We start from the raw sequence: 12,053 nt of genomic DNA on the forward strand, positions 1-12,053 counted from the left end.
GTCACGGTCCTGCCCGTGGCTAGGACTTACCCACTTATTCCATACTTTGTCCTGAGCATGCCATGGGACCTTGCTAGGCACAGAAGACAGGAGATTCTACAGCAGTGGAGGGGGTAAGTGTTTCAGGAGTTCTGGAGGCCTGCCTATAAAGCCTTTACCCATTGCTGCTCTCTTGGCCTGCCCCTAGCTGCGTGAGCATCCATGTGCTATTTCTAGGGAGTCATCTTGCTTCCCTGGCCCTCACTTCTCAGTCTGTAGAGTAAGGTACCAGCTGTACCTATGTTTTTTATAGATATACAAATTGATAAGTAATGTGTATGGACATGCTTAGTAGATGGGGTTGTGCCCCACCTCTGTAGGGGAAGTTGGAGAGAGGTTTCTCAAGATACAGTTGATCCTGGTTATAAGGAATAGAAGTCTTGCCCCGTCCTAGGGCTAGATTTGCCCTGCCAAAATTTCACGTGCTGCTTCTCCCCGCCCTGGAAGATGCTCAGCATTAGGTTCTCTGTGGTAGCTTGTGGCGCCTGAAGCATGGGTTGGTTCTTTATACTTTTATCCCTCAGCCAGACCGTCTAGGTGAGTATGCTGGTGAACATGAGCCTTCTTTTGACCCTTAACCTTTGTATGACAGCAGGAGGAACAGAGGGCAGGGTGGGAGTAGTTCTTATAAGGGGTCACATGGGCTTGGCTGTAAGCACACTTCTAATGCCGTCTTAGAGTTCCTTTCCTTCCCCTGGAAGCCACCTCAGATCTCAGTGTTTGCTGGTAGCAAGTGGGCTCTTGTTTGTTCTCCTCTCAGGCAGTGCAGTATGATAACCACTACACCAACACCAAGTACTGCTTGTGCCAGATGCTGCGGGAACAGCTGGAGTCGCCCCAGGGACGGTTGCTTCATGCTGCCCAGTCTTCCCAGGATATTTGGTAAGAGTACAGAGCGCTATCTATCTATTCTTGTACACTTGACCTTGATCCCTAAGCTTCACTTGCTGAGGGACCATGGGGTGTGTAGTTGGGTGGCAGTACAGTCTTGCTTTGTAGAAGGGGGAACTTTCTCTCCCCTCTCCCAAGACAGGGTTTCTCTGTGTAGCCTTGGCTGTCCTGGACTCACTTTGTAGACCAGTCTGGCCTCAAACTCACAGAGATCCGCCTGCCTGAGTGATGAGATTACAGGCGTGTGCCATCTTGCCTGGCTTAGAAGGGGATACTTTCACAGTTTTGAAACCTTCGATTGTCCAACTGGTCTTTTTGTTTGTTTGTTTGTTTTTGTTTTTCAAATTTCTCTGTGTAGCCTTGGCTGTCCTGGAACTCACTTTGTAGACCAGGCTGGCCTTGAACTCACAGTGATCTGCCTGCTTCTGCCTCCCAAGTGCTGGGATTAAAGGCGTGCGCCACCACTGCCCGGCCCTGACTGGTCTTAGTAGTAGCAGTTTTGGTAACTAGGATACTGTTAGAATGGAGGAAGGGAATTCCTGAGGAAGAGGAAGTTTTTCTATTAAAAGGCCCTTTGTATGCCAGGCTAAAAAATAAAAACAAAACAAACAAAAGCAAGTGGTCAAGATCTTGAGACAAGGCTTACTGTGTGGTGGTGGCACATGCCTTTAATCCCAGCACCTGGGAGGCAGAGGCAGATGGATATCTGAGATCAAGGCCAGTCTGGTCTACAGAGTGAGTTCCAGGACAGCCAAGGCTACACAGAGAAACTCTGTCTTGAAAAACTAAGAGAGAAAGAAAGAAAGAAAGACAGACAAACCAGAGAGAGAGAGAGATGTGGGGTGTAGAATGGTGCTCCCGACATGTGCCAACTTCCATTATACTGGTCAGCAAGGCTGTGTCTTGGTCCTTCACATTGAGTACAGCTTTAGACCTGGAGGTTTGGGCAGCTTAGCCTCATCCCAGCCCTTTTAGCCTCCTGTCTACTATTACTGTAAGTCAGGTTTGGGTCCTTTGTCTTAAAGGTCATTTCTCCTCACCTTGGCTGTCTGTACCCTCCTCCCTCTAAGGCTCTCTGAATTACAGTGGCCTACAGTGATCCCATGCAGGGGTTTTTCTAGAAGGGAAAACTCTTCCAGAAGCCTTCTTCCATCCTTGGCTTGTGCTGCTGGTTCTGCCCATGTCTCATATTGCTCAAGCAGCTGAACATCAGTGCTTTGTGAATCCCAGAAGAGAATGTAGCTCTGGAGCTTTGGGAGGTTCAGACTAGGGCCACGGTAACCATGGGCACTGAGGACTCAATCAGTCCTCAGGCCTTTGTCTTTTCCTCCTGTAGGCCCAGTATAGGTCAGTTCTGCCATGCTGGCTGGTTGGGTACATCCATCTATGTGGTTGCCCTTGGGAGAGAGCAGAGAATGGTGGGCGCCTAACGTCTGAAACCTTTTCTTTGCAGCCCAACCTCCCTCCAGTGTCCACACTCAAACGTTCACATTCACTCTCTACTTTGCAGTCTAGGCAGATGCTGGGGTGTAAGCATGTATCATCTGGTGGTCCCACCCTGGGAGAGTTTTGATGATACATGTGGTGCAGGGGTTTCTTGTTGGGGGTTCATGGGCTCCTGAAGTACCCCGGATTCTGTTCCACTATGCTTCCTATCCTGCTCTACCTCTTTTTCCACAGTGAGGCCTTTGGCCTTGGTGCCTTCTATGAGGAGACCATTCGGGAACTCGATGCCCGGCGAGCTGACCTCTTAGCCAAGACCCCAGAGGCAGCTGAGAATCCAGCTGAAGATGCCTCTGGCATCATTAAGATGACCGTCCGGTTTGACCGGTAGGGCTCCAGTATATCCCAGGGCCAGTTGCCTTGGGGATTGAGTGGCTGTTATATGTGAATACTGTCAAACTTAGGGACCACAGCTCACCTTCTTAGCTTTCAGCTTCCCTAAAAGGTACTTTTTGTTAGTGTATTTTGTGTTGTTTTGTTTTTGAGACAGGGCCTCTCTCCATAGTCCAGGCTGTCCTGGAACTCATATAGACCTGGCTAGTCTTGAACTCACAGAGATCTATTTGCCTTTTGCCTCCAGAGGGCTGAGATTCAAGGCATGAGCCACCTCAGGAATTGTTACTGATTTTTTTAAAGACAGGGTCTCATGTAGCCCAGACTGACCTTAAACTTACTGTGTAGCAATCAAGGACCAATAATTCCTGAATGTCATGCCCTCAAAGAGAAGGTGCTTTCAGGAAGGACTGTCCCTGAAAGCTCAGGCAGCCCTTGTAGGGGCATTTTTTCCAAGACAGACAGAATTGAATTCCACTGTTTCCCTGACCCACTCACTCCCTTTCACAACTCGGACAGGGAGATGTGTCTTCTGCTCCTCAAAGCCTGTGCTCCCCTGAAGCTCTGCAGTGGCTGTAGGAACCTTTTTGTGGCTCTGTACCTTCCTACACCCTGCCCCTCACCATGCCAGTGGTGCCCTCTCTAGGCAGAAGAAGCCTCACACTGTGACTCAGCTTTGAATGGTGCCCTCATTCTTGTCCTCTGCCATCTGGGTCTGAGCCTTCTCTAGTTTCCATACCCAGACCGGAAGCCAGTCTCATCTGGCAAGGGCTTGAGGTGGGGCTATGAGGACAGCTGTTGGTTGGGCAGTCATATGCCAGAGGGAGCTCCCAGTGTAAGTTGAAACATGTCCTTTTCACCCTGTCACAGACTGACTCTGCAGAGCAGATGACCCTGACACTCAGCAGATGGAACCATAGTGCACATTAGGCCAGAGCGCTGAGCCTACTCTATGGCCACCTCTTCTCCTGCTTCCACCCATTCCCTCAGATCTTGGCACCTTCTTTCGTAGCTGCTGAAGGCAGTTCTCCAGGCTGTCGCTCAGAGCACTGGGAGTTGTCTCATATGCACGCCTTATATTTTAAGCACGGATAAGCCCATCTTCCCTTCAAATAAAAACATGGTCTGTCACTGCTGGTAGAACAGGAAGGGAGTGGGCACAAGAGCCTTGGGGCAGCAGCCTGATAGCTCAGTTTCTCCAGCAGCACCCATCAATGGCTGGTGGGTGGCTATGGCTAAGGGATAGAGTAGAAATGGCAAATGGGCCTTAACTGTCTCTCCTCCTTTCCCTAGGAGAGCATACCCACCCCAGATCACCCCCAAGATGTACCTGCTCGAATGGTGTCGGAGAGAGAAGTTGTCACAGCCTGTGTATGAGACAGTGAGTTTCTCTGGCCGTTGTCTGTCTGTCTGTCTGGCATCCACTAGTGTTTCCTGTTCTGCTGTCCTCACCCCCACTACATGCCCAGCTCCTGTCCTTTGCTCCAGGCTGCTAGGTTAGCACCTGAACTTGCTGTCCACAGATGTGCATAAGTTGCTAGTAGCAGGGTGAGTGGGGTCAGTAGGGTCAATTGCTGATAGCCTCTTACCTCCAACCTTGTGCTTTTCACCCAATTGTGGCAGACATATCTTTGGATTGGGATTCAGCCAGTAGGCCACAGAATTATGCCCACACATAGGGCCCCTGGGGTGCAAACCTTAAAATAGTCTTGCTTCACTTCCTTTGGTCCCTGTGGCTGCTCTGCCTTTCCTAATGGCCTTCTGGCCTCCAGGCTTATACTTTCTGGGCCTTGTGTACCCTCTACCAGAGTGGCTTTTGGAGAACAAATCGAACTGCTGTCTCTTTTGTTCAAGTTACCAGTTCTCCAGAACACAAGACGTCTCCTCCCACCCCATCACCCCCTCCCTCCCCCCAAATACCTTGCATTTTCATCTCTTACACTCAGCTTTCTACTCTGGCTACATCCCTTGATCCTTTTGGCAGTTGTACCTTTTTTTGCCCCAACCCTTGTCCCTTCTCAGTCCTTTGCCATCTGGTGAACTCCTTTCTGCTGGGAACTGGCCCACATAGACGTCAGTAGGCAAGAGGCCCCATAGTCAGGTGCAGATAAGAACCCTTTGTTTAGTTCAGTGACAGAACTCTGACACACTTGATATCACTGTCAATTTGCATAACTGCCTTTTCTCCTGAAAGATGCAGCAGGCACTTTCACATGGGTGGAGCATGTGATCAGGCAGCCTTCATTTGGTTTAAGCTAGAAGCGTTACCCGGTTGGTGGTGGGGCACTTTTTTAATCTCAGTACTTGGGAGGCAGAGGCAGGTGCATCTCTGAGTTCCAGGCCAGCTTGGGCTACACAGAGACACCCTGTCTCAAAAACAAAAAACAAAAAACAAAAAACAAAAAACACCAAAGGGGCTGGGGAAAAAGTACTTCCCTGTCATTTATGTGTTCACCATGTGATGGAACAGGTGGGCAGTCTACCCTGTTTCGTTTGTTCTCTCTGTACCAGGTTCAACGACCTATAGATCGCATGTTCTGTTCTGTTGTCACGGTGGCAGAACAAAAGTACCAGTCCACCTTATGGTAAGTTTCTCATCAGATGGTAAGAGTCTTTTGGTGTGAGGATCCAAGTCTACTTCTTTTTTTTTAATAATTTATTTAATTTTATTTTAGTGTGAGGGTGTTGCCATTGGAACTGGTATTACAGACAGTTGTGAGCTGCCATGTGGTGGCTGGGAATTGAACCCGGGTCCTTTGGAAGAGCAAACAGTGCTCTTAACCACTGAGCCATCTCTCCAGCCCCTCCAAGTCTACTTCTGGTCTGGGAGAGTTGAGTGTATTGTATGCGAAGGCACCTGTTGACGACCTCTCTTAGCAGTTTTGTTTTGGTTTGGTTTTTTGAGACAGGGTTTCTCTGTGTAGCCTTGGCTATCCTGGACTCACTTTGTAGACCAGGCTGACCTCGAACTCACAGAGGTCCTCCTGCCTCTGTGTTCCCAAGTGCTGGGATTACAGGTGTCTGCTCCCAAGCCTGGTATCCTCTTAGCAGTTTTGTTGTTGTTTGTTGTTTGTTTTTGAAGCAAGGTTTCTCTGAGTCGCCTTGGCTTCCCTGGACTTGCTTTGTAGACCAGGCTGTCCTCACATTCACTAAGATCCTCCTGCCTCAGCCTCCCTGAGTGCTGGGATTACAGGCCTGTACCACTGCACCCCACCCTCTTAGCAGTTTTACCAGAATCTTCTCAAAGGGTATGTAGACTCAGGGCTTTCAGGCTGTAGTCCTGCTGTTTGCTTGCTTTATTAATCTTAGCTTCATTTACCCAGGGACAAGTCCAAGAAACTGGCGGAACAGACTGCAGCCATCGTCTGTCTGAGGAGTCAGGGCCTCCCTGAGGGTCGGCTGGGTGAGGAGAGCCCCTCCTTGAATAAGCGCAAGCGAGAGGCTCCTGACCAAGACCCTGGGGGCCCTAGAGTTCAGGAACCGGTGCTACCTGGGGAGATATGCAAAAAGCCATTTGTAAACTTGGGAAGTAGTGAAGACCGTCTCCTGGAAGGCTGCTGACTCCTGCCCTGGGTCTTCAGTGTGTGGGACAGATGTGAAGGTGGTTATGGGTGCTGGGACCTAAAGATGGCATTGGACAGTTTGCTGGCCCTTGATATTGCAGAAGTTAGAGGTCTTGGCCCAGGCCATCAGTCTGAAACAAGCGCCAAGGAATGTCCAGTGATGATCCTAGCTCTCATAGGTCTGAATGGCTAAGCAGAGTTCCCAGTGGCCTGAATGTTTTTTTGAAAACAAGGTTTTCAGGCACTCCTCTAATTTGACATTGGTACTGTGCAATAAAGACACCTTGACTCTCATCCAAGGCCAACTGCTTCAACCTTGGATTTATATCCTGACATAATTATTCTACTTCTACCCTCTGTGTGGAACTGGAGCTTCCCAAAGTATGTCTCTTGCATGTAGGGAGTAAGTGGACCTTTGGGGTCCACTGGATTTTGGTGAGAGCAAAAAAGGACCAAGAAAACCATTTTAATGATGGGAAAGCTGGGGTGTTAATCATCAGTTGACTGGCCTGACGAGAGGTTCTGTGTAATCTCAGGGAAGAACAAGGGTATCTGATATCCCAGCAAAGGGCCAATAAAGTGAAGGCCCTAGCGGGTAAGGGCCCAGAGTCTCCTTTATGCCTTACAGTTAAGTTAAATTCAGACCTGATGAATTGCCTGCTCAGGGCAGAGCCACCTGGAGCTGCTGATGGCAGCAATGTGCCCTTTTTTTTTGGTCAAATGCAGCATTCACTGGTCACACTGTCACTTTCCCCACCTCAGTCCCACTTGAGATGGAAGGAAGTGGTAGATTCTCTTTAATTTCCTCCTGGCAATGAGAAGCAAACAAACAGCTCCCACACATTTATTGGGGCCTCCCCACTCTCCTACTGGGAGGGGTGGCCTGACCAAAGGTCCCTGCCCCGCCCCACCCCTGCTTCCTCTGTTGTAAACAGGCTGTGTGACCTTCCTTTTGCCAGGCTATATAGGGGGAGGAATCCCCTCTAGACCAAACCTGTCTTTCCCACAAGTCCCTTGGGACAGCCTCATGGCTCTTTGGCAGGCTGATGTAGGGGTCAGGCTGCCCTGCGACAACCTGCAGCCCATGGCCCTGCCTGTGTCTGAATCAAGGCTTAGTGGATTAAGCTTTACCTTATTCCAACTATATCCACACTTGCTCTTCTTTGGTCAGATAAGAATACCATACTCCAGAGGCCTCTCAGAGCTCCTGACCTTTTGACCTTGGGTAACTCACTTCTAGTCATCTGCCTTTTCTGGGATCAGTTGTCCCCTGTATGTGTGAGACTGGCCTGTGATGAGCTACTCCATGGCTGTGTTCAGCTTACTGAGAGACTGCCTTAGCTTTTCATTCTAGTGCTGTCATCGTAATAGGGGTCCCATTAAGGAGGAAGATAGTTTTGGTCTGATCTCAGCCATCAATATTTTAAAAGTTCATATTCGGATTTGTGTGCTCCTACTAAACCTGTCTTAAAATTCCTCCTTTATCTTTTCTCCCACTTAGACTGGAAGTAGGAAAACCAAGGCCCCAGGGGGACCCCTTTCTCCTCCCGGCATGCTGGAAGGGGATTTTGGGGACATAGCATCAAGTGCAATTTAAGTGGCCCTGAGCATTGATATCAAGCCTCTTCTCCTAGTGTGGTTTTCATGGGGAAACCCCTTCCCTGGCAAGGTTAGATTCATTTTCTCTGCTACAGGAAGTAGAGACAAGAGCAGAGTACTCCTAAGATTCAGGCTGCATTGAGGAGCGTGGGAGGAGCTCTGAGGACCCTGGAGAGAGGCTGGTAGCCAGTGAGGAGGGTCTGGTTAGTATGTGTTCAATGTTGGGGTATTGCTGGCAAAAGCCTGAGTGATTGCATTGGTCCTCATCCTCCAACAGTTTGTTCATTAGCATAGTCAGGGATGTCTGTTTGGATTCAGTTACCTGTCCAAGATCTGAGACTGAGAGGCCCCGTCAGGCCTGAAGGCATTGTCTCTCTCTGTCTACCCCTAGAATAATTCACTTAAGAGTTCCCATCCTGTTCCTGGGCTAGTAGTAGTAGCAGTTTGTTGCGGTTAAATTATCAGTATTGCCTAATAATTTTTATTATCAGGCCTATAATTATTATTATGGCAGTATAACCTGCTAGCAATCAATCAATCAAGATACAGACACTTGTTATATTTTAAAATAGCCTTAGTATGCCAGACGTGGTGGCGCACGCCTTTAATCCTAGCACTGGGGAGGCAGAGGCAGGAGGATCAATGTGAGTTTGAGGCTAACCTGGTCTACAAAGTGAGTCCAGGACAGCCAAGGCTACACAGAGAGACCCTGTCTTGAAAAACAAAAACAAAAACAAACAAACAAAAAATAATAAAGATTTAAAATTTTATTTTTTGTATATGAGTGCTCTGTTTTTATATATACCAGAAGAGGGTACCAGATCTCATTATAGATGGTTATGAGCCACCATGTGGTTTCTGGAAATTGAACTCAGGACCTTCGGAAGAACAACCAGTGCTCTTAACCCCTGAGCCATCTCTCCAGCACCTATAGGGGTCCTTTTGTTTCCTTTTGTTTTGAGATAGTATCTTGTGCAGTCTAAGCTAGCCTTGAACTTTATTTATTTGTACATATTATTATTTATTACTCTATGTGGGGCCATGCATCTGGTTATTAGGGGTTGACTTTGTGGAATCATTTCTCCTTCCATTTTTATGTGGTTTCTAGGGATCAAAGTCATGTCATCAGACTTGTCTGGCAAGTGGCATCTTGTTAGCCCCTTTAACAGAGTTTTCCTTTTTTTTTTTTTTTTTTTAGAGTTTTCTTTTTTAAAATTTATTTTTACTTCCAGTTTTATGTTGTGTTGGGGATTGAAAGAGGTTGGTGAATGTCCTGCATGCGCTCTTGTAACTGACCTACATCCCCAGTGAGGAATATTTTCTGTTTTTACTCTGCGATAAGGCATTTTGTTTTGTTTTACATAGCCCCGGATGGCCTGAGCTTGCGCTGTCGATCAGGCTGGTTTCCAGCTTGTGGGGAATCCTCTTGCAGCTACCTTCATGTGCTATGACTACAAATGTGCACCACCACACTTGGCCTAGAACAAATGTGGCTTTGATATGTCCATGAGAAGGAGAATAAGTATGGTTGGAGAGGTTGGTGGGGCTTCCAAAGTTACAGGGAGAAGCTCAATTTGGGGGATGATAAGGGGGAAATCTTGGGCCTTAACGCTCACAGGTTTAACTTCTCCCAGGTGCTGTTCTCTGGACCAAGTCCAAACCCTTAGTCCAGTAGGAGAAGATAAAGTAATGGCCTGGGTTTTGAGCACTGTGTGCTGACTGTAGCAACTTATGTTTTGAGGCTGTAGTTGCCTGGTCTTAACCTATCCATCCAAACTGGAAGCCGCTCAGGGACAGTCCTTTTCTCTATCGCCAACACTGGCATGGAGGTAGAGAGTGGGCTCAGCAAACTAAGAGTTTGAAGTGTGTGTAGGAGGCGTATATGGTACAGAGAAGAAGATCTCCAAGTTTGAAGGTTCCTGGTTTTCCCTAGTATGAAACAAGGGACTGGGAAAGGGTTCTCTCGATTCTCAGGCCTGGGCCATACTTTACACAGGAGGGGGAAAGGGCCTACAGAAACCCCTGCAGTCTCTGTCTACTCTGAGGTTCTGTCTACTGTACTGGCCCTCCATCTGCAGATGGAGTAGATGATGAGCAACAGCATTGGCCCTAGCTGGGGAAGCAGCGAAGAGTATGCATAGTGGAAGAGGGGAGCGAGCGTGCGTGCGTGCATGCGTGCGTGTCTGTGTTGGGGGGAACCTTCATGGCCCAAGGGATCCTAGCCACTGTGCACGTTCTCTCCCTCCTTCCCTCCCTCTCTTTGTCCTTCTTACACAGATAGTAACTCATTTCCTACAATTGGTTTTTACTTCTGCTTTATCAGTCTATGTTAGGATCTTAGGAGCCAGGTGGTAGTGGCACACGCCTTTATTCCCAGCACTTGGGAGGCAGAGGCAGGTGGATCGCTGTGAGTTCGAGGCCAGCCTGATCTACAAAGCGAGTCCAGGACAGTCAGGGCTACACAGAGAAACTCTGTCTACCCTACACCTGAAGCCTTTGCCACAACATGACCCCTTTCTAGATATTCTCAGGTAGTCAATGTCTGGGGGAAAAGATCTATTGCTGAACATTTAATAAATGGGTGGAACTTTCAAACCATCTATAGCTTCTTTGTGGTCCCTTATGAAGTGTAGGTATTGGCAGGCCAGGGTCTACATTCTGTCTCCATGGCCAGATTTTTATTTTTATTTTATTTTTAAGATTTTTAAAAAATTTCTAGCCAGGTATGGTGGTGCACACCTTTAATCTCAGCAGTCAGGGAGGCAAGGGCAGGTGGATCTCTGTGAGTTCAAGGCCAGCCTGCTCTAAAAATAAAGTTCAGGACAGCAAAGACTACATAGAGAAACCCTGTCTCAAAAAATAACAAAGGGCTGGAGAGATGACTCAGAGGAGGTTAAGAGCACTGCCTGCTCTTCCAGAGGTCCTGAGTTTAATTCTCAGCAACCCGATGGTGGCTCATAACCATCTAGAAGGAGATCTGGTGCCTTCTTCTCATAGACAGGTACACATGCAGGCAGAACCTTGTATACACAATAATCTTTTTTAAAAAGAAAAACAACCACAAAAAGATTTACTTATTTTGACTTTATGTGGATGAGTGTTTTGCCTACTTGTATATATGTGTGCTACATGTGTGCCGTTGAGCCAGAAGAGGGCATCAGATCCCCTTGAAGTCCAGATTGTTGTGAACATGTCAGTGGTGAGAACTGAATCCAGATCCTCTGGAAGAACAGGATGCTCTCTTTACCGCTCCAGCTCCGCTGCCTCTACATAGCCCAACCCACCTGGTTAAGGAGAAGTATAACTTGGGGAAGGGGAGGCTAGACCCACTCTCTGAATCTAAATTATAAGCATGCATCTACAGATAGGGCTGAAGTTGTTTTAAGTTTTATGGGAATGGAGGGATAAGCTGGGCAAATTTGGGGGCCCTTATAGGATCGTGTGAAGTAGTTGGTAAGACTAAAGCTTGTCTCAGGCCAAAGGCTGCAGAGCTCATGTACCATCTGGTCTCCTAGTTTCATATTCAAGCTTTCTAGGTTAGCCCCTCTGAAGACAGGATGGATTATTGGGAAGTATTTTTCACCAACCTAGTATGCTAACTCCTCTATTTTTGTTCATTTGTCCGTTTTGAGACAGGATCTCACACTCACTATAGAACTGAAGATGATCTTGAGCTCTTGCTCCTTTGTTTCCACTTGCAAGTGCTGGGAGTACAGGCATGTGTCACTAAGCCTGACTGCTTCCTCTTTTTTATTACAATTTTGCTGCTTTTAATGTTCTCAGTCAAGTGACAAGTCTCCTCTTTAAACCCGAGTATGGTTCCCTACTGTCCTCAGGATAAAGTCCAAGCATCACACAGTGACCTATCGTACTCTGCCCACCCAGCCAGAATCACCTTTGGCGTCTGCCCACTGTTCCCTCTCTGGAACAAACTTTGCTCATCTTTTGCCCTGGATCTCCAGTTCCTGCTAATCCTGTGGAGGCCCTGTATTGTGTGTGGGTGTTGCATGTCCTCAGAGCTCCTATCACAGCTCTAATCTCTTTGCACAGTAATTATATATTTGTTATTCCTCTCTCCCAACCCTGAAGGGAGACTATCTCTGTATCTCTAGGTCCCGCTTAAGT

The 12,053-nt window shown here is 47.8% G+C and overlaps 1 protein-coding gene across 3 annotated transcripts in view; it reads left to right on the plus strand.

The window, feature by feature from the left end:
• Positions 1-6,912, plus strand: part of Dus2 (dihydrouridine synthase 2) — a 40,981-nt gene extending 34,069 nt beyond the window's left edge. For all 3 annotated transcript variants that reach the window (XM_051169075.1, XM_051169076.1, XM_051169077.1), the window contains 5 exons: positions 800-921; positions 2,611-2,760; positions 4,060-4,147; positions 5,278-5,351; positions 6,090-6,912. In XM_051169075.1, coding sequence (XP_051025032.1) covers positions 800-921; positions 2,611-2,760; positions 4,060-4,147; positions 5,278-5,351; positions 6,090-6,327 — 672 coding nt within the window. In that variant the 3' untranslated portion in view covers positions 6,328-6,912. The remainder of the gene's footprint in view (positions 1-799; positions 922-2,610; positions 2,761-4,059; positions 4,148-5,277; positions 5,352-6,089) is intronic.
• The last annotated feature ends 5,141 nt before the right edge of the window (positions 6,913-12,053 follow it).

This window comes from Acomys russatus, chromosome 26 (assembly GCF_903995435.1).
Source record: "Acomys russatus chromosome 26, mAcoRus1.1, whole genome shotgun sequence".
Taxonomy (NCBI): Eukaryota; Metazoa; Chordata; class Mammalia; order Rodentia; family Muridae; genus Acomys; species Acomys russatus.